The sequence below is a fragment of the Trachinotus anak genome, unplaced genomic scaffold (genome assembly GCF_046630095.1).
Source record: "Trachinotus anak isolate AG129_WGS33_773 ecotype Australia unplaced genomic scaffold, CSIRO_AGI_Tana_v1 ptg000039l, whole genome shotgun sequence".
Lineage (NCBI taxonomy): Eukaryota > Metazoa > Chordata > Actinopteri > Carangiformes > Carangidae > Trachinotus > Trachinotus anak.
In genome coordinates, this window is record NW_027273890.1 from 752,102 (window position 1) to 777,500 (window position 25,399).

Sequence of the window (25,399 nt, forward strand, 5' to 3'; positions counted from 1 at the left end):
GATCTGTCGCTCTGTAGCTCTGTAGATCTGTAGATCCGTCGCTCTGTAGATCTGTAGATTCGTAGCTCTGTAGATCCGTAGCTCTGTAGCCAGACATCTCCTGGGGGTCTGACTGTGTTTGTCAGGGTGGAAGAACTTTTTGTTAAAGCGCTGAGTTTGAATAAGAAGAGATGGAGAATGTTCCTGATGAATTTCAGATCCGTTTGTCTTCAGTCAAAAGAAAAGGATGATGAATGTTCACAGGTTGCATGATGACTTCATGTTCCTTTATTACTCATCTTGATGTGTTACATTTGTAAAAGTTACAAACCCAATAATCTTTTTATGTCTAATCTGCGTCACGTCAGAAGCTTGAGTTGTTTGTGTCCAGACTGTCGAACCTTAACGAGCAGGATGTTTTCTCTCTGCTCCGCCACTGCTTCTCTCTGTTTACCCTTCTCCTCCCTTCACTTCCACCCTTCATTATCTCTCAGTCCTTTATTTCTCTTTGTGTCACCACATAGTTTAGCCCCATTAGCAGCAGGTGTCAGTCAGTCACTGACTGTACAACCCTCACACTGAACCACATGTTTAAACAGCTGCTGACATCTTCCTATCATCACTGCTGCATTAACTCAGATCTAATGGACACATCGAGCAGATTCTGATGTTAACATCCTCACAGCAAAGTCACTGTTAAATGTTCCTTCAGTCTGAATCTGTAACATCATTAGAAGTTGAGGGGACTCGATCTTCAATCGTCATCTCTCAGCCCCCCACCCCTTCACCCCACACCCCTCCATGAATGCATACTGACATTCCCACCTAACTTGTTGTCCTGACAGCCAGCCTGTGTGGTAAAGCTCTTCTTCCTGCTGCTCTCCCCTACCGCACGCTAGCCCGGAGCCGCATCCCCCGCCCCAGCATGAGTCAAGGTTGCAGTCGCGACACCAGTCGCGAGAGCAGCCGCGACACCAGCCCCGCTCGGGGCTTCGCTCCTCTGGGTGAGTACTGCTCAGCTAACAGCTGTCCTGGATCAGCTGTTCCAGCCCAGAGAGCCCCCCCTCTATCTGCTGTCTCTGTTCAGTGTTGTATCTTGTGGCCTCTGTCTCTGTCTCTCTGTGCATGAACTGTGTCTATGTGGGTTTAGAGGAGATCACTCGGTCTGTTACAATGTTATTTATACCAAGCACAAATTCCCATTCTGCACTTTGGTCAGGTTCATGTTTGACCTGTGAACACGAGCTGTGGTTGAAGCCCAAGTTCCCTCATTAAAGATGAAGACAAACAGGAAGCAGCTGTCAGTGTCCAGCTGCTGCTGCTGCCATGACTCTGTGTTCATAGCTCCGTCATCAGGGACTCCGTCAGGCAGGAGTGGAGGAGCATGGTCGTCCTCTGGAGCCAAACTTAAGGACTGTCAGTGCTGTTAGCATAGCACAGGCTAACTGCTCATTTGTTGCTGTGTTTGTTGTTTCTCTACACCATCAGTAGTGATGGAGGTCTGGGCAGTTTGTAACTCTGCAGACTGAAAGTGGAGCTGAGATTATTCCTGTTTATGTTTAAAGCCTTGTTTCAGTCATAACAATACAGAGATGTACAGAGCATTCAGAAAGTCCTCAGACCCCTTCACCTTTCACATTCTCTAATGTTGCTGTCAAATTAAAGCTCCACACTCACTCAGTACCTGTAATGACAAAGAATGAAGAAGCTTTAATCTTGATTGTGTTAATGAGCAGGTGAATAATTAATGTAAAATAAAAAACGAAAACATGAACAGAAAACCAAAGCAAAGAGTCTGAGTCTGGAAGTAGGTGTTTAACCTGTGTGTGTGTGTGTGTGTGTGTGTGTGTGTGTGTGTGTGTGTGTGTGTGTGTCACTAACCCCCTGGTCTGGATGTTTCCCGCCTCTCCTGTCCCCTGCAGCCTCTCGACGTCACTCCCGTTCAACCAGCGCTCTCTCCACAGCTGACCCCCACGGCCAGTCAGGTGACCTGCATGCTCAGACCCCCAGCCTCCCAGTCCCCTCTTGATCCCTCCCCCAAAAAGAGACCTTAGAGGCAGTAATGCCAACTGTACCAGCATGTGTCTGTGGTCGTCTTCAGTGATGTGACTCCATCATTCAGTTCCTTTGTTTTTGAGCGTTGCAGGAATAAACAGGGAAGGTGCATTTGTTTCGTTCAGCATGTTGAGGGAAACACGTCTTGTCCCTTGATCACCACATGTTCGGAGCCTTACACCGTTTGATTTCAGCGGTGGTGTCATCAGGCTCCGATGTGCTGCCTCAGCTCATCTTTTGATTTTCAGTCCTGCCTCATTTTGCAGCCTGTGCTTTGTTTGTTGATGAAGTAGATTTGTGTTTAAGAAGAGAAGCTTGTTGTGTTACGCTTCCATCTGTTTATCCTGTAAACTGCTGTTTTCATTTCTAACAGCTCAGCTCATCTTTGTGTTTCTTTGTTGGTGGTTTCTCTCAGGGAGGTGTCGTACCTGTGCTCTCACCTGAGGGGCTTCTTCTTTCTTTTGTAACATGTCTGTTTTTGTTTGGTAGCTGAGATTCTTCCCCTGTAGGGATCTTTTCATGCCCAGTATATTTCTGTATATTCAGATGAACTAGTTTCTCTGTAGTGAGCTCAGGTAAGTGACAGTGGCTGTTTGACTTTGTCACTGAGCCTCTCTCACCATCTTTCTTTCTTCTTTTACACTTTTCTTTTCCCACTTCCTGTCCAGACCGATACGGTTTGATTCATCAAGCGAGAATCTCAGCATCAGTCAACGCCATGAGGGTCCTGAACACGGGCACCGAGGTGGAGGCAGCAGTTGCTGATGCTCTGGTAAGTTTCTGTGGAAGTCTGTTGATTTTAGAGGGTGAATGTTTGAATCATTGAACCTCGTCCTGCTGCCTGAGACCAGCAGCTCTGTGTGAGGTTGAGTTCAGGTCATGAATGAGTGAGTAAAGCTTAAAACAACCTTGTGAAGTTGGACCCCACAGACAGACATCCTCCTGGGCCAGATGTTGTTTCAAATGACTGGTTCTATCTACCTCAGTATTCCATTCTATTGTATTTTTGTATTCTAATACACCGGACTGCTGTAACAACCTAATTTCCCTTCGGGGATGAATAAAGACATCTATCTATCTATCTATCTATCTTCAATGACTGATTTTTGCTTCTCAGTTTCAAACATGGAAAAACAAAGTTCTGTGGCAGGAATGTTGTCAAAACTTCCCTGTATGAATTATCTATAAAGACAGTTTCCAGACTCTGTTATGTCTTTAACACATAGTTAAGTTCATTGCTCCACAGTTTGTCTTATTGTCCTTACTCTCCCCAGACTTCAGTCCCATAATGGAAACAGCCCAGTCACAGTCTTAGAGCTCTGATTTCATGTGTCATTGTTCATAAATATTGATTCTACTGTAATAAACTAGTGGAACAGAATGTTACAGTTTTTTTTCGTTAACTGTCAGAAATAATAAATAAATTTCTGTCACATTAGAAGGTTTGAGTATCGTCACATTTATCCTGAGGTTTACTGAGACCCTGAACCTCACACAGTTAGAGATGTCCAGTCTTGTCCTGTGTTGTTAAACCTCCCTCTCTCTTCTTTCCCTCCTGGTTCTTTGTTACCTCAGCTGTTAGGAGACTCCAGGAACAAGGTAGTTGGTCATTTTACGTACTGTTTGTGTTTCCATGCCGTCGTGCACTAATCAAGTTCAGATAATAATAAAGCAGCTTGCCTCATTATATTGGCTCATTGACCTCCCCCATTCTTTTTATTTATTTTTAAAGTTGCCCTGAATGTGTCCATTGCATCTCAGATGTGTGCATCTATGGTTCATAGCAAAGATTTATTTTCCACTTTGTCATATTAATGTGTGGAACCTCATTGTTTTGGTTCATTATTCATATGTGTCTTTGAGTCGTGACCTTGAATGAACTCTTCAGCCTGAAGCGTTTTCCTCTGCTCTGCATTTATAGTCCAGCGCTTTGCTGACTCGTGGCACTGCTTACCTGGCCTTAACTGTGTGACTGTTAAAAGTGACATTTACAGAACAAAACATGAGACCACAGAAACCTGCATGGCTGCTGACCCGTGTCACAGATTCCTCCCTCATGACTGAAGCACTTTCCCTGGTGGAGCTTGGTTAACACTGGGATCACACCGTGTCTCACACCTATATCATGTCCCCCCCACAGAGGAAGCCCCTGAGGCGGCGGTATGAGTCACCGGGGATGTACTCCGACGATGACGCCAACAGCGACGCCTCCAGCGCCTGCTCGGAGCGCTCCTACGGGTCACGGAACGGAGGCATACCCCATTACCTGCGCCAGACAGAGGACGTGGCGGAGGTCCTCAACCACTGCGCCAGCTCCAACTGGTCCGAGAGGAAGGAGGGGCTGCTGGGCCTGCAGAACCTCCTGAAGAGCCAGAGGATACTGAGGTGGGACTGAGGGTCAGCGGGTCTCAGTCCAGGCGGTAACGTCCCTGGTCCTGTGAGGTCACAGGTTCAAGTTATAACAGGAGGACACGCAGTGAGATCATCTGCATGTCCGAGGAACAGATCCAGTTCAGAATCAGAACCAGAATCAGAACCAGAACCAGAATCAGGATCCGAACCAGGACCAGGACCAGAACCAGATCCGGAATCAGAATCAGAATCAGAATCAGGACTAGAACCAGAACCAGAACCAGAATCAGACCCCAGAACCAGGACCAGAATCAGAATCCGAACCAGAATCAGAACCAGGACCAGGACCAGAATCAGAATCAGAATAAGGACTAGAATCAGAACCAGAACCAGACTCAGGATCAGGATCAGACTCAGACCCAGAATCAGACCCAGAATCAGAACCAGAATCAGAATCCTTTATTGATCCCAGGGGGAAATTAGGTTACGTTACAGTTTCTCCCTCAAGAACAGAAATGTAACAGCAAAGAACAGAGAATGACCTAAGATCAAGAGGTGAAGATAAAAAGATGAATATAAACATTGGTTTATATACAGTTGTATATAAAGTATATGTTATATATAATATAATGATATGATCATAGAAACCAGCAGCTGCTGTGATTATCTCTCGGTTTTAACCTGATGCAGGTTAATCTCTGATTTCTTGTTTGGGTCTTGTTCACTGCAGCCGAGTGGAGCTGAAGAGACTGTGTGAGATCTTCACGAGGATGTTTGCAGATCCTCACAGTAAGGTATGGAAGGTCATTTACTGACTGAAGCAGTGACTAATTCTGACTGTAGTGGAAATGCATGGAATCCAAAACACCAATAAATGCTGCAGAACTTGTGTGACTCATTTGATACTAATGGAGTGTCCTCTGTTGCATGGTCTGCCTTGCTGTGGATTTAACAACAGAGAGTAAGTTTGCTGTTCAGTCCATGTTCACACACACACACACACACACACACACACTCACTCACTCACACTCACACAAACAAACCTGAATCTGACTAAGAATCACTGTTTACTCCAGTTTTCTTAGAGGAAGCAGTGCCGTGTAATAAACGTGTGAACATGTGCTCAGGTGTTCAGCATGTTCCTGGAGACTCTGGTGGACTTCGTCACAGTCCACAGGGAGGACCTGCAGGACTGGCTCTTCGTCCTGCTCACTCAGCTGCTGAAGAAGATGGGGGCCGACCTGCTCGGCTCCGTCCAGGCCAAAGTCCAGAAGGCACTGGATGTCACAAGGTCTGAAACACATGCCAGGCATGGTCCTGCGGTCGGGGGGGGGTGGGGGTTAAGACAAGGTCACAGTGGTTGAAATGAGTTGATCTGTTAGTATGGAGTGAAAACACCGTGACTACACCTTGTGTGTTAAAAGACACATGACCTCCTCAGCTGCTCAGTCAGTGGTCACAGTGCCTATTGTATTGTATTGTATTGTATTGTATTGTATTGTATTATATTATCTCAGATCAGGGAGAAACTTGTCTTCTGTCTGTCAGGGAGTCGTTCCCGTTTGACCAACAGTTCAACATCCTGATGAGGTTTATCGTGGATCAGACTCAGACTCCAAACCTCAAGGTAAAGTGCTCGATTTTGATTGGTCGGTGTGATTAATGCAGTTTTAGGAAGACGTGACTGAATGCTTGTCGACTCCTCAGGTCAAAGTGGCCATTTTGAAATACATCGAGTCCCTGGCTCGACAGATGGACCCGACGGACTTCGTCAACTCCAGCGAGACGCGCCTGGCTGTGTCTCGCATCATCACCTGGACCACCGAGCCCAAAAGCTCCGACGTCAGGAAGGTAGGCCGGCTGTCTGTGTGACAGGACAACCTTACATAATTTACTTTATTCACATTATTCAAATTATTAACTTTATGTACTTTATTTAATTAATTCACATTATTTACTTTATTCACATTATTCACATTAATCACATTATTAACATTGTTCACAGTATTTACATTATTTACATTATTTATATTAGTCACAATATTTACATTGTTTACATTATTTAGCTGTACTTGACAGCCGGTGACATGTTGTATGTTGTTATGTGTTGTCTCTCTGTAGAGTCTGTCTTCAGACGCAGTCATAAACGTAGATAATAGGATCTCTCTGGGTGCACGCCTGGTGCGCGTCGCATGCATCCCCTTCTGTTTGTTTTTCCACTGGTGTTCTTCCAAGTGAAATCCTCACCTAGTTTCCAATCAGGGCGCTCAACATAATCTGCAAGGGTAGAACAGTTTAACCCCCCCTCAGTTTAGTCTGTCGAGTACAAATGTCTGGGATGATGATAATCTGAGGCAGGTTGGTGCAGTTTCTCCAAATGTGATGGTGCAGGACGTGTGTCATGCCATAATCCCCGTTCTGCCACTGTGCCCAGACCCTTCATAACTGGGTGAGCGAGGAGCTAATTGGCAGGTCCGGTACGGCAGCCTTACTGTCCACTGAGGGCAACCAGGAAGAGAGGTGTAAGCAGGTAGAGCCCGCCCCAGCAGCCAATCGCAACACGACAAGCACGCACTGCCCTGCCTGCCCAGTGCCTAACCACCAACCCTCAGGACTGTGACAACCTCAGTGTCATTTCTCACTCACCTGTACATTGATGCTCCAGCTGCTCTGCTGTAACAACCTGAAAGGATGAAGCTTGTTGTGTAACTCATTTCTGAATCACAGGAAAGGCTTGTTGCTTTGTGTGAATGGTTTTATTGCTGAACATTGACAGTGATGCTGTTGTGTTACTATTGTGTGACTGTCACATTTTGTCTGTTTGAATCACCCTAACAACCTCTCATCCACCTGCATACCTGCATGTTGTTAACAAATTATTTTTCTGCAGTAACAAAGATTCATAAAACCTTCAAAATAAAATAGTTTTCTATCTTCATCTATTGTGTTCCAGCTATAGAATGACTGAAGCTACACATTCTCTCATTACAGAACAGTCATGTGTTTTTATCCAAAGTAACACACAGTACTCAAAGGCTGTAGCAACAAAAGCTAACAAACAGCTAACACTGTGCTCAGTGCTCAGAGTTCAGCCTTGATCCAGGTGAAGAGAACTTGACGTCACTTTTATCACAATGACATATTTATGAAATATTACTGTATATCAACTGTCAGACTTGTTTTTGCAGACCTGGTACACATGCAGCAGATACAAAATCTGATTATTATTCTTTTAATTATTGCCTGAGTCACACCTTGGTCCAATCAGAACACACAGACGTCAGCAGGTACAGTGGAGGCAGCTGATCAGAGTCTGCTGTGTCATTAGAGTAAAGATGGTTCTCATAACCTCAGGTCCTTCCTCTGGTTTGGTTAAAGTAATCGAGGTGAGGTCTGCACACCTGTAGTGACAGTCGTCAGCAGCTGCTGGTCCTTGTGTTATAATGTTCCCTGGTGCCTCCAAACATTATGGCAAAAAGACACCAACAGGTCAAACCCGTGTTATGATGTCACTGACTGACTGAGAGGTGAAGTTACATCATTGGTTGTTATGCTGTGTTTCAACAGCTTTATTGTGAATTCAGCTGTATTTAAAATACTGTTTATATGAGCACACAGAGCCATGGACTAGTCTTTTATATGACATGTGCCAATAAGCCTGTAAATATAGAAAGTGCTAAAAGAGCTCAGGGTAAACTCATCACTGACACGTGCAGGATGATGATGATGATGCTCTGTGATGAACCAAGCTGTTACCTTAGTACACGACACATCACCTTCTATCAACTTCAGTTTATCTCTACTCACTTGCATGTTGCAACACTGATATAGCAACAACATTGGAACAATGAACTTGAGTAGCTGTGTGCTAAATTAGTTTTCCACTGAATGCGGCTTTGAACACTCACCTTTTAACACGTTTCTTTCTGCAGGCTGATGCACTGTGGAGCTGTGAAGTCGGTTTCCATGGTTCTGAATAGTTTTGACCTTTGTTAGTGTTAACCTGTGAGTCAGATTGGTCCTCCATGGTTGTACTGATGCAGACCATTACAGCAATTCAGCCATGACCTCTGTCTGCTTTTTTTATATTTTCAAAATGTCATTACACACTTCTGACTCACTTTGGTCAAACTGCACTTTGAATCACATGGTCAAGATTCCTCAGAAACCAAGGAAACCATCTGAACTCTCTGCTCTGTTGTGGCCTCTGTCCTAACTTGTATTGCTCCACGGCCTGCAGGCAGCCCAGGTGGTGCTGATCGCCTTGTTTGAGCTCAACACCCCAGAGTTCACCATGCTGCTGGGAGCCCTGCCCAAAACCTTCCAGGATGGAGCCACCAAACTGCTGCACAACCACCTGAAGAACTCCAGCAATACCAGCAGCAGTGTGGTAAGTGACAGGCAGGACGGAGCAGCAGCCTCCAGGTCTGAAACATGAAGCATCAACAAGCTGCAGTTCCTCTCATGACCACTAGAGTCTGGCTCCAGCAGTGAGTCAGTCCCCACAGACTCCCATGTTCAAATGTCCAACTTTACAGCAGAAAGAAACATGTTTACAGCCTGGTACAGAAACTGTTCTGCTCTCTAGAGATCATTTCCTCCTTCATGACACCTGTACGGCTGAATTTATACAACTCACCTGTTTACATTCTATTAAGGACTAAAGTGATGGAGAATTGAGGGCGTGGCCTCTTTGAGTGACAGGTGGGTGAGTGTATGCCTGCCACAAACCAACATTCACCAAAGTCTCAGCTCCACACACGCCCCACCTCTTTGACCATATTTGGATTAGCTTGGAGTTAGGGGTGGAGTCAGACACTGCCAAGATGGCGACAGTGGAGCAGCTCACTCTGAGCTTCAGAAACCTGAGAGTGATATCACAGAGGCTCCGCCCATCTTTATTTACAGTCTTTTTTCTTTTCTTTTAGTCCTCTCCATCATAATGCAAAACAATAATGTCAATTAAAATCAAAGACAAAGGAAACAAGAAAATCACAACAAAAACTAACACAGTTAAAGTTTCCACACTGAGCAGTCAGTACCATCTGACACAGCTCGAGTAGAACTGAAAACAGCAAACACAGTGACTGAAGAACAAGAAAACAACAAATCAAACTGATGTAGCATCAGACTGCAGCGTCCACACGTTCACATCTCGTCATCGTTTCCTCGTCCTCCAGGGGTCTCCGAGCAACACCATCGGACGGACGCCGTCACGCCACACCCCCAGCAGAACCAGCCCACTCACGTCTCCGACGAACTGTTCCCACGGAGGACTGTCCCCCAGGTAACTAATCACGGCTCTGCTGTTAAACTGTCATCACGCCTCCTGTCCTGATGCATGGCTTTGGTTGAATCAATGGACGCTGCTGTTTGAACAGGCTGGTGAGGCACAGTGCTGAGTGAGCTGCTCAGAGACACACGAGCTCATTCAGGAAGGAATAAAGAAGCCAAATCGTTGTTTAGTCATAAGGTATTTACTTCCTGAGACACTGCTGTTGGTGTAGAACAGCGGTTCCCAACCTATGGGCCAACACATCATTTACTAAACAGAACAATTTTGGTGAAAATATGAAATTATCTAAAAAATGAAAATATAAATACTGTTTTTAAATGAATACAGGTACCTGTATGTTGTCGCTGTCAGACCACATCATTTATTTATTTCTATCTCAGTCTGGTAAAAGACAACAGGATGTAAAAGATCACATACACGGTACAAACTGGAGCATCAGCCTGGATATCTGGTAACAACAGGAAGAATTAAAAGGAAAGAGTCCAGAGACAGATGGTGAATCAACATGTGAGCTCTAGTCTGATAAACAGAGAAGTTGATCTTCCTCAGCTTGTTCGATGGTTGTCATTAAAATAAAAACTGCTCTGAGAAGACATCATTTGGCCTCCGTACTGTCACAGATGTGAGCTGGAAACAGGAGTAAAACATGAGACGACCAGGCTGTGACGTTTTCTTTCGCAGCTGTTCTGTGTGTCTGAGCAGCTCCGTACAGTCCGAGCAGAAACCCATGAACTCTACAGCAGCATGTTGTTTTCCTCCTCACTGATGATGACGGGAGAGTTTTGATTTCATGTGAATCTGTTTGTGGGATTCTGCTTCTGTCCACTGCTCTCCTCTAAATTAACACTTTCCCTTAACCTGTGAAGCTCAGACTACTTTCTTTTTCTCTTTTCTCTTCCTGCACACTGGTTGTTCTCTCTCTCCTCCCCTCTCTTGTCTCGTCTCGTCTCGTGGTCTCCTCATGTTGTCCATTTCCATCTGTCCCCCCCCTCCCCCACTCTCTTCTCTCCTGTCTGTCCATCCTTCCCTCCGGCCGCGCTGTGGCAACAGTCGGTTATGGGGTTGGGGTGTCGACGGACTCTCAAAGCACCCCCCTGCCCCTCCTCCTCCTCCTCCGCCTCACTCCACCCCTGCTGCCCCCTCCCTAAGGGTCCTGCGCAGAGCATATTCACCCAGGTAATAATGTGGGCTGAGACTCACAGGAGATCATGCCCCCGTGAAGCCAGACCCTGATCCTGATGAGTTCATAATCCAGATTGTTTCCAAACCAGTGAGAGGATCTTTATCTTCCTCCTTTATCTCTCATGAAAAGGACAGATGTGTAACATCAGTGATGTGGTTTGTGTCAAATCCATAAAATACCAAACAATGGAGGTTTACATCAGTCACTGTTTGTGTCAGAAGCTGCTAAAGCTCACTGCTCAACAACTTATAGTTTTATATCTGACTCTGATTCACAGTTTTGTAAATGTTGTGTGTATTTCTGTGTGTGTGTGTGTGTGTGTGTGTGTGTGTGTGTGTGTGTGTGTGTCAGCATGATGGAGTATGACACAGAGAACATGAACTCTGAAGAGATCTACAGCTCGCTCCGTGGCGTCACCGAAGCCATCCAGAGCTTCAGCTACCGGAGCCAGGAGGACCTGAACGAGCCAATCAGACGGGAGGGCAAGAGGGACGACGCAGTGAGTCACAGCCTTCTCATCACGTTTCATTCAGACGTCCAGCATGACGCTGCAGCTGAAGGCTGAAATCATCACCACAGTCAAGGCAGTTTGCTGCATTTTGAATTAAATTCTTAAAATTCAGTGACTTTAAATGTAAAGTTATAATCTGTCATCTGTCTCACATCATCACGTTTCCATCACTTCTCAAATCTGTGACGTTAATCATGGTTTCATTGGTCGTCAATGAGCACATATGACAGAAGCTCAAATTGACCGTGATCCAGGTTGAAGTCACATCTTTGGGATCAGTTCATATGAACACTGAAACAGCCACTGTGATGTAAGTGACTCATCCACAGCCACTGTTCCAGCAAAAAAAAGGAAATAAAAAAAGGAATAACTCCAAACATGAGTATTAGTTATCTCCCGTCTCATCCTCCCTCTTTCCACCGACCTTGCTGTTGCAGGCCGGGAGAGAAGGAGTGGCGTCGTCTCCTGGTTCTGATGCCCGCTTGGGTTTGGACATGGTGGAAGGAGGTCGCACCGCCCTGGACAACAAAACCTCTCTACTCAACACACCGTCACCACGCTCGTTCTCCGGGCCACGGAGTCGTGAGTTCGCCCCGTACGGCTACGGAGACACCATCTGCACCTATGACAAGAGCGCCCTGAAGGAGGCCGTGTTCGACGACGACGTGGAGCAGTTCCGCGACTGTGAGTTCACGACATGACAAAGCTGTGATGAGGCGTTGGTTGTGGTCGATCACTGCAGCACACAGAAATCTTTTAATTTGAAGTGAAGGATACAGGAAGTGGAGACACACCTGGTCAGGTTCGATGTCTGTGGTGCGTGCGCCTGATGACAGGGAGCGAGGAGACGAGATCAGAAAGAGACAGTTCACTGACGCTAACGATCCCCAGCAGAGTATCGGGGGCTGCTGATAAAAATCCACTGTAGTCTAAACTGACTGAATGTGACAGAGCCCCAGAGTGAAAATATTCATTTAAGGTCAGAGTTATATTTGAACAGACTGAGCAGTGACGACTGCAGCTGCTAATGTGGTCAGCAGCCAGCTCATGATATTAGCTGTCACTGTCTTCGCTTATGTTAGCTTTAGGCTAACGTTAGCTTATTTAGTCTAACTTTAATCTGTTTAGGCTAACCTTAGCTTATTTAGGCTAACTTTAATCTGTTTAGGCTAACCTTAGCTTATTTAGGCTAACTTTAATTTGTTTGGGCTAACGTTAGCTTGTTTAGGCTAATGCTTTCATAAACAAATTAAAGTTAAAGTTAGCCTTAACGAGCTAACGCTAACTCGTATAGGCTAACGTTAGCTTGTACAGGCTAACTAATCTGTTTAAGCTAACGTTAGCTTATTAAGGCTAACTTCAATCTGTTTAAGCTAACGTTAGCCTCTGGTTGTAGAGCGTAGCTACAACAGGTGTCGGTGTCAGTTCACACACAGTCGCATGTTGATGACGTGATATAAAGTGAACTGAAACTCTACAGATGCATAACTGATGTGTCCACACTAAAACCAAGTGTTGACTGTTTCCTGCACTTGAATCAGTGTTTGTGAGCAGACTGTGATCACCTGCTGTGTTCACCTGGTTTAGTCTCCTCCCAATGAGGGGGTGAGACACGCACAGCTGAGATGTTTGTCCTCATTAACAGGCATTTATTCAAAAGAAAATGTTTGGGAGGTTTTATTTTGATTTGATGATCAAACCTCTGGACAGATGTGTCGACACACCCATCAGTCCTGCCTCTCCCTCCTCATCCGTCCAGCCCCTGTGTTGTCCCCCATCCCCTCACTGTGTCACTGACCATGACATGCTGTAAAGGACGACCCTGGCAGCGGCGTCTGGTTTGGTTTGTGCAGATTGTTGTATTATAATGATTTTGTTACCACAGTCACAGGTGTGTGTGTGTGTGTGTCCTCTGCTGTGAACCTGTCTGTGTCAGTTTTTGTCATCACATCCTTTGCCTCCTGTCTCCCCCTCTGCCCCCCATCTCCACCTCCACCCCTCCTCCTCCACCCCCACCCCACCCCCCTCCCCTCCAGGCCGTCGTCAGGACAGTGGTGAAAACAAGATGACCCTCCCCAAGGTGTTTGCTCCCGGTAAAGACGCCTCCCCCGCCTCAGTGTTCTTGCTGATTGTCTGAGCCATGCTGACCAGTTTACTGACTGCACCTTCACTCACCTGTGTCTGTGTCCACCTGCACCATCCACTGATTCACTGTCTCTTCATGGTCGTCCAGCCTCCTTTAACCTCCGCCCTCATGCCCACCCCTCAGTCTCCAGCTGGTGAGGTGGTTGTTGCCTGCTCTGTAACGAGGAGCGACTGGGTGGTTTATCAGTTTGTCTAATAAATCATAACCTCAATAGCTGAATATGTAGATACCCACAGCTCCTGAACATGACACAAGAAGATCACACACAACATGAACCTGATATTAGCTTCGTCACACAAACATCTACAGCAGAGCTTTAAATGAACATGAGTCATTTTATTCAACCTGAGATCAGAAGAAATGAACAACGTCGCACATGAAAACTGACCCACCCCCCAGCAGGCCAGATTCCTCTGAGAGCTCTGCTACCTCGGAAAACACCCAAAACACAAACACACTCACAAAACATCATCATCAGTTTGACAACACAAAGGGAGTGTTTCCAGGGGACATTAAAAAGTGACGAACCTGAATGGAAACAGTTGTGTTTTCGTTGATTTGTGACTTTTGACATTAAAAACAAGTGAACCTGTATGTGTTTTAACACGTGTAACAAATGAAACACGTCACCACAGCTCTTTACTCTCAGCTTTATTCACATTGAAGACGTTGAGCAGTTTCCTCCGGTCTGACTGATCCCAGATGAAACCGGTGGTGGCTGATGCTCAGGCTGGAGCCTGTTTGATTCGTTAACGTCATTTATTCCTCTCGTCCTCTCCTGGCGAACAGTCGGTCACGACCACTCGGACCTTGTAGCCGACCTTCTCAAGGAGCTGTCCAATCACAACGAGCGGTGTGAGGAGCGTAAGGGCGCCCTGGTGGAGCTGCTGAAGATCACGCGGGAGGACAGCCTAGCTGTGTGGGACGAGCACTTTAAAACCATCCTCCTGCTGCTGCTGGAGACGCTGGGTGATAAAGATGTACGTTCGCTCCTCACTGTTGAGTGTGTGTGTGATTCTGTGGAGGTTTGTTTCAGCGAGGGGGGGGGGGTTGCTTTATTTAACGGCCCTGCCCGTTTCCCCATAGCACACCATCCGAGCCCTGGCCCTGCGCGTGCTGAAGGAGATCCTGAGGAACCAGCCAGCCCGCTTCAAGAACTACGCTGAGCTCACCATCATGAAGACGCTGGAGGCTCACAAAGACTCCCACAAGGAGGTACGCTGCCCCCACAGGAAACATGGAGGACACACTTTATTCCATCATTTCAGAGCTGCATTCATTGTCTTCTTCCAGGTGGGGTCAGTGGAACGAGCTGAAAACACACGTTTGACAGATTATGGACGATATGTCAGAAACTGTAATATGAACATGTTCATCTGATGAATCTCAGTCTGTCTGAGATCAAATAAATCAGGTTGTTCAGTAGCTCAGTCCTGTGTGTTCACCAGCCAATCAGAAGAGAGGCTCTGAGCCTCTCTTCTGATTGGCTAAATATAGCAGATTTCAGGTAAACACTCAGAGAAACCAAATCCTGCGAGGTTGGATGGTGGGTCCAAGTGGGCGGGGCTTGGGGCGTGGCTGAGGGCGGTGACTGCTCTGTTGTGACGTCGTCTTCTTCTGCTACTACTTCTACTTCGTCTCCGTCTTCTTCTTCAGTTTTTAGTTACAACCAAAACATTGATTTCTCAGTGGAGCCTGAATCTGTGCAGGCCCATCTGTCCAAATAAAGAGCTTTTGCTCCAGCAGCTGATGTCTCTGCATCAGAGTGCACTGTTGTGACCGTCTATAACTGAGGGAGCAGAAAATATTACGTATCCAGTGTGTGAGTCATTTTCCAGCACAGACATTACTTTAGATTCTAAAAGAGGTTTGATGTCAGTGAGACTTGTCACTGACTGATCGATTCCCTGAAAGACGCAAACACAACATTTCATTCTGTTTTTTCCCCACATCATGTGATTAATCTTAACGTGTGTGTGTGTGTGTGTTTGCAGGTGGTGCGTGCGGCCGAGGAGGCGGCGTCCACCCTGGCCGGTTCCATCCACCCGGAGCAGTGCATCAAGGTGCTGTGTCCTATCGTGCAGACGGCCGACTACCCCATCAACCTGGCTGCCATCAAGATGCAAACCAAAGTCATTGAACGCATCGCCAAGGACTCACTGCTGCAGCTGCTGCCCGACATCATCCCCGGACTGCTGCAGGTCCGAGTCTGAAACAGGAGTAAAGAGTCTGACTGTTACATGAACATGTTTTTACAGATTTGATTAAATTCTCTCAGCTGCTCAGAAAACCTCAAACAGTTTGTCTTCTTCAGTTCTGCCCTGACCTTTGATAAAAGTCACAAAGATACAAACATGCTTTAACACAGTGGAACAAGCCTTGTTAGTTAGACCAGAGTGTTTTTCTGATTTAAAAGCTTGAATAACAGGAGAGCCGGGTTTCTGCCCCCAGAAACATCCTGTCGGCTCCAAAAGGGCATATTTGGACAATGTGCATATTTGGACACTGAGAAATATTTGCCTTATTTGTCCCTGGAAATGTTTGTGTGTACTCTGCACCCTTTGTGACTCCTCCCACGCTCCTGCTGACACCTCCTGTGTGTGTGTGTGTGTGTGTGTGCGTGTGTGTGTGGTGCTTGATGGCGTCGTCTCTCTCCGCAGGGCTATGACAACACAGAGAGCAGCGTTCGCAAGGCCAGCGTGTTCTGTCTGGTGGCGATCTACTCTGTGATTGGAGAGGAGCTCAAACCCCACCTGGCACAACTCACAGGCAGCAAGGTACTGACCGCCGCCAGCAAGGCTTCACATGCACACGTTCTCACACACACACACACACACACACACACACACACACACACACACACACACACACCAGCGACAGAGCCTTATCATCTCCTCTTGTCCTCAGCTGGTTCCAACCGGTCGTGCAATTATAAAGCTCAGGCTCTTATTTGCCCTCCTTCTCACTACGACCTGTGTCCTTGGGTTATGTAAGGGTTGAGGTCTGAGGCCCCACCCCTCACCTGTGGTCTTCACCTGAGAGGAGTGTGACACAGTGTGGAGTGTGTGTGAGGGACTCACTCATGATTATTATTATAATTATTATCTCTGAGGAACCAGAGGCCGCATATGAAAAAGCTACATGACTGATGCTCCTGTGATGTCATCTCCTCGGTGCTGATGTGTCTCTCTCTCTCTCTCTCTCTCTCTCTCTCTCTCTCTCTCTCTCTCTCTCTCTCTCTCTCTCTGCAGATGAAGTTACTGAACCTCTACATCAAACGAGCTCAAACCACCAACAGCAACAGCAGCAGCTCTTCTGACGTCTCCTCCCACAGTTAATGGAGGGGGGGTCGTCTGGAAACGTGACGATGGTCAGTCGGCATTCCAGGATTTCCAGGGCGTAGCCACGCCTCTTTGAGCTTCCCCTCCTCCTCCTTCTCCTCCCCCTCCTCTTCAACATAACTCCACTGCACTTGTCTCCCGTCTTGAGGAGATCCTGTCGACCTGTCTGTCACTGACTCCTCCCCCCTCCTCATCCCAGCTCTCAGAACCTTTGAATGTAACTGGATTGTTTTCCACTGGTGGGGAGGGAACCAACGAGTTTTTGGATTTGGGAAATGCACTTTCTCCTACACCACATCCTCCACGCCGCCTTCAGTCAACGCAAACCTGTTTCTGCTCCACCCCTCAGATTTGGGAGCTCACATGATACCATAACTTCTTCTTCTTATGATCCCAGTTAGTGGCGAGGTGTCATTTGGCTGGAACAATGATGGTGAGGAACCTGTCGCATCCAGGATTCTGGTTCAGCAGCAAGAGAAAACAGTGAAAGGAGAACACTGTGCTAAAAGAGAGAGAGAACTGAGCAGATTCAGTCTAAAATTGATGGATTACAGGAGCCTGAGCATCAATTGTAGTTTTTTTAATACTCATTTATAATTAAGAGGATAATAATAATCAAATCCCCCTCGTACAAAGTTGACATTGTTCTCAACAAGGTACCAGGATGATGAAAGAAAAGGTTTGAGCTTCAGACCTGACAGTCCTTCACAGTCCAGGTTTCCTCCAGGAGGCGTTTCACACTGAACCCAGCTGTTTGTTGATCATGTGATCAGGTACAGAACTGACCCCAGCTCAGTGAGTCGGTCTGAACCGGACGTCCTGTGTAAAACCACGGGGGCGGGGGGGGGTCCCTGGCTCTGCTGATGGGACTGTGGAGAGTGGAGAGTGGGGGAAGTATGCAGCACTGTAACTCTTGGCTCTGAAAAAAAATGTGAATCTGCAGGAAAACGTTGTTTTGAGGACAGTAAATCCAGTATTAGTCGTTTCCTCCCCTTCATGTAACCGCAGCTTCTGCAATAACCGTGAACCCACAAAGGTGTTTTGTACATACACTTTTTGACCACTGCTTCGCAACAAACTGATCTGCTGTCAAAAAAAAGAAAAGTGAACAGGTTGACTGACTCAAACCTTTTTGCACGATAGCAGAATAACTTGCATGTAATCTGCAGCACTGGTCACCTTGCTGTGTCGAAGGCCCTGAGGTGTTACTGGCTGTTAAAGTGCACTTGTGACATCATCAGATTTCTCATCTCTGATTTGATGTTTGGGAGGAGTCGCCACGTTGACCTGCTCATGTGTCAAAGGTACAAAACAGACGACAGCTGAAGCGTGTGTGAGGTGGAGTCACGCTGGGTTTTCAAATCAAATCTCTGAGGTTTCAAAAAGCTTTAAAATGTTGGCTCCGGCTCTGAGACGCTACATGATTGATCCCTGATTGGAGAGTTTCCCCATGTGATCAGATTCGTACCGTTTGATCATTTGGTTTGTCACAGAATCAGACCCATGTTGCTTTTTAAATTCTGTGTCTCATTTGCTAAATTCTAGCAAATCAATAATAATAATGATGATAATAATGATAATGATATAATGATGACGATGAGGAAACATGAGTATTCCCACCTTGGCGCTCGCTGTGGCGTCGTCGTTCAGGGAATCCACTGAATGAGGCGACGCTGGTTATTTAAGTAAATGAATGTACAGTATTTACATGATGATTTAATTTGCTTTTTTATGTGTTGGTACTGAAAGCGCTTTCAGCGACACCCCCCCGCTCAGCGTCTGCTCTCAGCCCGACTGTCACTACATCCTCCAGCTGTTTCACACCAGGAGTCAGCTGCTCGGTTCGGACGCAGCAGATCTGCAGCCGTCTCATCGCTCTGCTCCCAGACGACACGGTTTTCCTCTCCAACTGTTCACTATGCATGTTCTGCAGTACACTGTCGTTCTGTTGTCTCAGTCCTGTCAGATTCAGACCTGTATTTATATATTTTATTTGATCTTATTTTATTCTGTCATGATGAACTGTACAGAAGTTTTTTTTTGTTAAAATCCAGCTGTGATAGATTTGCAACGATATAAAGAAACTGTTTGCTCTAGAAATAAACAGACTCAGAGCTGATTGGTTGTTTCCTGGTTATTTAATTTCTAACACTTTAACTTAATCCTGTTGAATCGAAGCCTGTGTGTCTTCTCCACCCCCACTCCCCCAACCCCCAGGGTGAACCTTGACTTCCACAGGGACACTGGCAGCAGTGTTGCCCAGTTGTCCATCCATTTACAGACACATGCATCCAGGCGCTGAGGTGTGTGTCGCTGCTGTGTGTAAACATTAACCTGAGCTCTCTGTGAAATGACTGATCTGATCTCTGGTCCTGTGGAGCAGCTCCGAGGAGACGGGGCAGCAGCTGCAGGGCTGCGCTCAGTCTGCTCATGTTTAATCCAGTCACACAGGAATTCTGAGGTTAAACTTTGGTGCTTTTGTCAGTGTTTCATGTAGCTTCCTGCTGTGATATTAGCTGCCATAAAACATAAAGCCACTGCTGAGTGCTGCCTTTATTTATATACTGGGAAACATCCCAGATATGTTAATGTTGCTCCTTCACTGGAAGATAATAATGTTTGCTGCTGTTCACCTGAAGCTCCTCTTCCCTTTGTTCCCAAAACCATGTTTGTTTTCCAGAACGTGTCTGAACCTCATTACCCTAAGTGAGTTTAAAGTCTAGCTTTAGGGCCAAACTGTTGGCAGTGTCAACAACTAGTCAAGAGAAGCTGCTATTAATGCATCAACCCAGCTAGACGTTGGTTTTGGGAGGTGTGTCTGCACACTCCGCCTCTCAGAGGTCATCCAATGTATGCTAATGGCAGCCTGATGATATCAGCGCTCCATATAAGAGGCAGGCAGTGAGGGCTGACTGCAAACCTCTGAGCTGAAGTCTGCAGGCGCAGCAAGCTAACTCCGTCTGTCTCCACGTCTCCCTGTGGTCCTGGCACACGAGAAGACATCGCACTGGAAAATATGCTGTTCTGCCATTCTCAGCCTGAGTCCTACCACCAGCACTCTGCTAGTTACATTAGGTAAAGCACAGACATGTGGAGAAGCTCCAGAGAAACTGTGGATTTCAGTGACATTTACTTCCACAAGATGTTATGGAGAGAAGTGCTTATATGGTTAAAAGTGATTTTAAAAGTGTGCACATTTGCAGTAATCTGACTCATTTATGTCTTTCATTATTATTATTATTATAAACTCATGAAATTCAGATTTTTAACTGTGGTTCAGTTTAAAGGAGCATTGCATTCAAAATCCACATTTAGAAAACAAACAGATCCTTTACACTGCAGTTTTCTCTTTGACATGTTCATGCACAGGAATTGTGCTGTGACAAGTTTTGCAACATCAAACTTTTGCACCTTTGTTGCTGTGATTAAATTGAAGCCACAGGAAACAGTCTTCCTCTCCATGCTCAGCCCGTCTTCTTTCCCTCTGGTCTCTTTCAGCGAGGCCTTGGCGCCTTTCTTGAAAAATGAAGAAGCCAGACTTATGGCTGAAAATGGTGCTAAGCGGACGCCATTCCAGTACATTCTGTGTGCAGCCACCTCGCCGGCTGTGAAACAGCAGGAGGAGACTCTCACTTATCTCAACCAAGGTAGCTATCTGTCCTGCTCACTGAATGTCCACGTTGACTAAATGGACTGGAGCTTATTTTGTCACATGAAGTCCCAGCAGCTGCAGGTTAGATTAAGGACTGATGATGAGGGATTTTAAATGAAATGAACCCACGTACATTTGAATGAATTTAAGATTTATTTTCCTGTTGTTTGGGACATGTAACTAATGTACACACCTGTGTCTCAAAGCCAGAAACCAGACGTGTGTAGAGTCATCAACAAAAGACTGAATGAGTTTTATCCTACAAGAGAATAATGATTTCAAACTCAAGTCACAGCTTTAGGTGTAATGTAGAGAACAAGTTTACTTTGTCTTGATCTGTGGAGGCAAAGAAAGGTCAGAATATTTAGGGTTTTTTATAAGCAACTGTTTTCCTAATACTGACTTTAAATTTTTTTTCATTATCAATTTATCTGTTGATTAATTGTTTAATCTATGAATTGTTAAACAGCCTAAACCCTGAAGACATTAAAAAAAGAGGAAATCACCACATCAGAAAAACTGAACCAGAGAATATTCGGCACCTTAATTAGAAGAATGACTGATATCATTAATCAACTATTAAAATAATTACCAATTGATTTTCTAGAGCTCAACTAATAGGCTGATCAACAAATCATTAACCACCACTGATTAATTGATATTTGAATATGCTCAGTCTTGGAATTTAAATATTTCCATTTGAAAGTCATCTATATGGATATTTGTGGTGTGAATTCCTTTTTTTTAAAGATTGTCCCAATTGGACACAAAGCAGGGTCTGAGGACTTCCTGGCTCATGTGACCTGACACAATCTGATAGGACAGAGGACTGATCGATTTCATTCAAGCTTGATTGATTTTTCTTGGTAGTGGTTGTGTCTGAATTTAATTTATACAATTCAAAACAACTAGATTCTTTTTTTTTATTTCTGACTCAGAATTTAACTGTATTTCTGTATATTAGCAATCTGAATATAATTTGTCATCTTGTCTTGTTTTTAATGGTGAATCCTTAAATTTTCTATTGGATTTTTTTTAAACCCTCAAAAACCTTCAAATCAAATTTTTGGAATCAGAATTTTTTTTTAAATGTGTAAATTTCAAAGTGGGTAATTTAAACCACATATATTCAGATTTCAAAGTAAAATATTAAAATACTGTAGATTCTGTGTATTTAAAGTATTTAGAAGATGATAGATTACACAATCAGGTATTTAGAATAAATGTTTTGGCCTTTCTTTGCTTCATAGATTTCTATAACAGTAGACAGCTGTAAATAGAACATGTGTGATAGGCTGCTCTGGACTATAGGAACGGGATGAATTACTAGAGAAATCACAGCAGTGAGGTTTGAAAGGCTTTATTTTTATATCCATTCATGAATTATCTGTGCAACATGAGCTTCTACATGTTTGTTCATTTGTCTGACTTTTATCTTTTAATCTAATTCACATTCATTTCTTTTTTTGACTTTGTTTGCACTTCCTCCTTTGACTTCAGATCATCCTCTATTGTTTCTGTTTCTCTTGTTGAACAGTCACATTTTTTTATTTGTGCTTGAATTTACCTTCATGTCTCTACAAGTTTGCTCTGCTTATCTGCTCTGAAGTAATCTATCTGCTGTAACATGCAACTTTTGGCCAACAATGAAACCAGTATTGATGAGAAGTTAATTGCCAGGGTCTGTTAGTTTCATCACTATAGTGACAAAGCTCTGGTAGTTCGTCTGTATCTGATCAGGATGGAGATATTTAAAGGTTTCCTAGCTGCTGGCCTTGATATCTGGCTTCAAAGGTTTCTAATTTGATTCTATCTCCACTGCCCCTCTTTTCTGATTGACTGATTTCCCATTTTTCAATTTTAATCAGGTTTTTTTTAATGTTTTAAAATGTAGGTCAGTCCTACGAAATCCGTATGCTTAACAGAAAACTAGTGGAGTATACAGATATAAGCAGCAAATGTGTAAAGGTAGGTGTGAGGCATTGTGTTTGTTTGTTTTTTGACTTTCATGTGACCTCTTCCTCTTCTTCTTCTATCTGTTTTCATGTATCCATTTCCTGGTTTGTCACAGGTCCCTCGACCCTCCCTTCCACTTCAGGGGTGGGGTGTCGACCTTGGAGAGCTTGGTACTATCACCCAAACTTACCGCTCCTCCTTCCTAGTCCTCACATAAACCACACACACACACACACACACACACACACACACACACACAACTCATCTCATCACCTGACACACACACTCTTCAACTGAACATCTACACACTCACATTACTCCTGGAAACATCAGACACTTAAAATGTGGTTTATTCCTGATGCCACAGATTTCTTAACAGCTCCTGGTTTGTGTCAGACCACACAACGACACACTCGCTGCAGAGTTAGGAGAGGTCCTTTATTTCACTTCTGTGAGAGCGCGTCCACTGGACGTGTCCCTGTCGTCAGGCGGCCACTGCCTGATGCTGTAATGTCAGCTGCTGTAGCATCCAAGAAACACAAGAATGGGACAGGTGGCATCTCCACAAACACATGACGTGACAGATCTAATCATGCATGAGCCTCAGGTTGAGGTTGTTAGTTTCATTTTTTCATGTCCTAGCAGGATTTTAAAAAAGTGCCAGTGCAGCTGTTTGGTGTGGCGCTTCCAGAAACTCAGACAGAATTAAAGAAGAACGTCCACATTTAAAAACTGACATCAACTCCAAGAACATTTCTCCATGACCTGTTCAGCGTCTGCACTCCTCCATAACACAGGCTCCTTTAAGATTCTAGCGCTCAACTCCAAGATAGCCCTGATGACATCATCACCACCCTGGTGACATCATCAGGGATCATTTATTTTCTTAAATATAAAAACCCTCCTTTCAAAGCCTGAAGCTATGGAACAGGCTGAGCAGGACTGAATCAGTGTCCCTGTAATAAAATCCACAACAAGCCAAGAACAATATTATTCAAATCCTACTTTTGATTGATTTTGTTGACAAGGTGAAATATTATATATTTATATATATATATTATAAATATATAACATAAAGAGCCTCAGGGAGCGAGGAACAGGAAGGAACAGAACACTGTGTTTACACCATGAGCACTTTTGGATCAGGGTTCCCACACACCTTGAAAACGATGATTAAAGTTCTTGGAGCTTCGGCGTCTGATGGCAGCCGACCTGACGAGGTCATGAGGCCTCAGGTTGGAGGCCGTGACTGTTTTTGTGATGAAGTCACAGTGTGGGAGCCCTGATTCCCAGCTGAGAGAGTCACTGTCTGCGCTGCCTCCCCAGCTCAGCTCCTCTCTCATGTTCACTCTAAAAATCTGTACTGTGTGATGGGAGGGACTGGAGATGAAACCTCCTCCTCCTTGTCTGATGAAACTGCCTCAGTATGTTTTGATGAATAAACGAGGGGGGGCCTTTTTGCACGTTGCCCAACAGTCCAGCTGTTCGGCTCTGTGCCAGCTGCCCCACTCGAGCTGCAGCTGCTGCTCAGGCCTAAACCCCGATCCGACCTGTCCACAGAGCATTGTGCGCGTGGTATTTCATGACCGTCGCCTGCAGTACATGGAGCACCAGCAGCTGGAGGGATGGAGGTGGAACAGGCCTGGAGACCGAATCCTGGACATAGGTGAATGACCTGCACCTACATGTCACCTGTGATGCATTAAAGCTCGTTCTTAAAGATAAAGATCAAAGTTGACTGATATCAGTGCAGCTTTAAAGGAGCTATTTGTAAGTTGTGCTATTGCTACATAGCTAACGTTAGCATTAGCAGCTGTTTTCTGACCAGTCTGGAAGAAACGTTGTGAGTTCAGCATCAAACTTCATCCTTCACTCACCAACATCTGTCTCCAGAGGTGGAGACTAACTCCTGGGTGAACTCTGGTCTCTATCACGTCTGTTCTTCTACTGAAGTTAGCATGCTAACAGCTAGCTGTGGCTACCACCATCTTGTCACTGCAGCCTCCAGTCTGTCCTGAAGACGTAAGAACCAGGTTCAGCAGCAGAGAAAACGTACAAACAGCTCCTTTAACTGATGCGCTCGTTCATCATGTGTCCTCAGCGAGAATCATTCAGCCCATAACCTGCACTGTAACACACCAACACTGCCATCCATGCAGCCACACCTGGGGGGGCGCACACTGTCAAACCACCTCACAACTGTTTGGATATTTTGACTCAAATTCTGCTGAATTAGTTGGTGTGAAACAGAAAACAAAGACCTGTTTTCAGGGCCTTTAAAGCAGAGGTGGACTGACAGCCTGGCTCATGACTTGCAGATATCCCACTGTCAGTGGGGGTACTGGAGCCTCGCTCACACCCTCTGCACCTCAACACCATCGAGTTCCTCTGGGACCCCATGAAGAACGCCTCTGTCTTCATCCAGGTACAGATGTCAGCTCATATCCTGGTCCAGTGTCTGGAGGGAAGTCAGGGTCTTTGATTTTCCGCCTCTCGTCTCCTCCTCTCAGGTCAACTGCATCAGCACCGAGTTCACCCCCAGGAAGCATGGCGGGGAGAAGGGGGTGCCCTTTCGTATCCAGGTTGACACGTTCACCACCAATGAACACAGAGAATTCATGGAGCACGTCCACTCCTCCAGCTGCCAGGTCAAAGTCTTCAAGGTATCACACCCGCTGCTCGTCCTCAGCTTCCAGGTTTCACACAGTTGAGCTGCACTCCACTCATCTCTAGAGCAGTGGTTCTGCCCCGGCCCCGACTCATGTCCCACATCATGTCCCACATCATGTCCCACATCATGTCCCACATCATGTCCCGACTCATGTCCCACATCATGTCCCACATCATGTCCCACATCATGTCCCGACTCATGTCCCGACTCATGTCCCGACTCATGTCCCACATCATGTCCCACATCATGTCCCGACT

General features: G+C 45.5%; 2 protein-coding genes across 4 annotated transcripts in view; both read left to right on the forward strand.

Moving 5' to 3' along the window:
- clasp1a (cytoplasmic linker associated protein 1a) overlaps nucleotides 1-18,982 on the forward strand; it is a 68,788-nt gene extending 49,806 nt beyond the window's left edge. The window contains exons 22-39 of the mRNA XM_071472471.1: nucleotides 879-983; nucleotides 1,902-1,964; nucleotides 2,703-2,806; nucleotides 3,610-3,633; nucleotides 4,175-4,419; nucleotides 5,117-5,180; nucleotides 5,514-5,677; nucleotides 5,935-6,013; nucleotides 6,094-6,237; nucleotides 8,627-8,776; nucleotides 9,567-9,673; nucleotides 11,217-11,364; nucleotides 11,814-12,060; nucleotides 14,312-14,502; nucleotides 14,609-14,737; nucleotides 15,517-15,723; nucleotides 16,183-16,299; nucleotides 16,774-18,982. Coding sequence (XP_071328572.1) covers nucleotides 879-983; nucleotides 1,902-1,964; nucleotides 2,703-2,806; nucleotides 3,610-3,633; nucleotides 4,175-4,419; nucleotides 5,117-5,180; nucleotides 5,514-5,677; nucleotides 5,935-6,013; nucleotides 6,094-6,237; nucleotides 8,627-8,776; nucleotides 9,567-9,673; nucleotides 11,217-11,364; nucleotides 11,814-12,060; nucleotides 14,312-14,502; nucleotides 14,609-14,737; nucleotides 15,517-15,723; nucleotides 16,183-16,299; nucleotides 16,774-16,860 — 2,375 coding nt within the window. The 3' untranslated portion in view covers nucleotides 16,861-18,982. The remainder of the gene's footprint in view (nucleotides 1-878; nucleotides 984-1,901; nucleotides 1,965-2,702; nucleotides 2,807-3,609; nucleotides 3,634-4,174; nucleotides 4,420-5,116; nucleotides 5,181-5,513; nucleotides 5,678-5,934; nucleotides 6,014-6,093; nucleotides 6,238-8,626; nucleotides 8,777-9,566; nucleotides 9,674-11,216; nucleotides 11,365-11,813; nucleotides 12,061-14,311; nucleotides 14,503-14,608; nucleotides 14,738-15,516; nucleotides 15,724-16,182; nucleotides 16,300-16,773) is intronic.
- Nucleotides 18,983-19,108: 126 nt separating this feature from the next.
- Nucleotides 19,109-25,399, forward strand: part of tfcp2l1 (transcription factor CP2-like 1) — a 15,298-nt gene continuing 9,007 nt past the window's right edge. For 2 of the 3 annotated variants that reach the window (XM_071472468.1, XM_071472469.1), the window contains exons 1-6: nucleotides 19,109-19,938; nucleotides 20,362-20,510; nucleotides 22,410-22,483; nucleotides 24,032-24,137; nucleotides 24,790-24,896; nucleotides 24,982-25,134. In XM_071472468.1, coding sequence (XP_071328569.1) covers nucleotides 19,880-19,938; nucleotides 20,362-20,510; nucleotides 22,410-22,483; nucleotides 24,032-24,137; nucleotides 24,790-24,896; nucleotides 24,982-25,134 — 648 coding nt within the window. In that variant the 5' untranslated portion in view covers nucleotides 19,109-19,879. Of the gene's footprint in view, nucleotides 19,939-20,361; nucleotides 20,511-22,409; nucleotides 22,484-22,586; nucleotides 24,138-24,789; nucleotides 24,897-24,981; nucleotides 25,135-25,399 lie in introns of those variants that run through there. The other variant, XM_071472470.1, reaches the window with a different exon arrangement.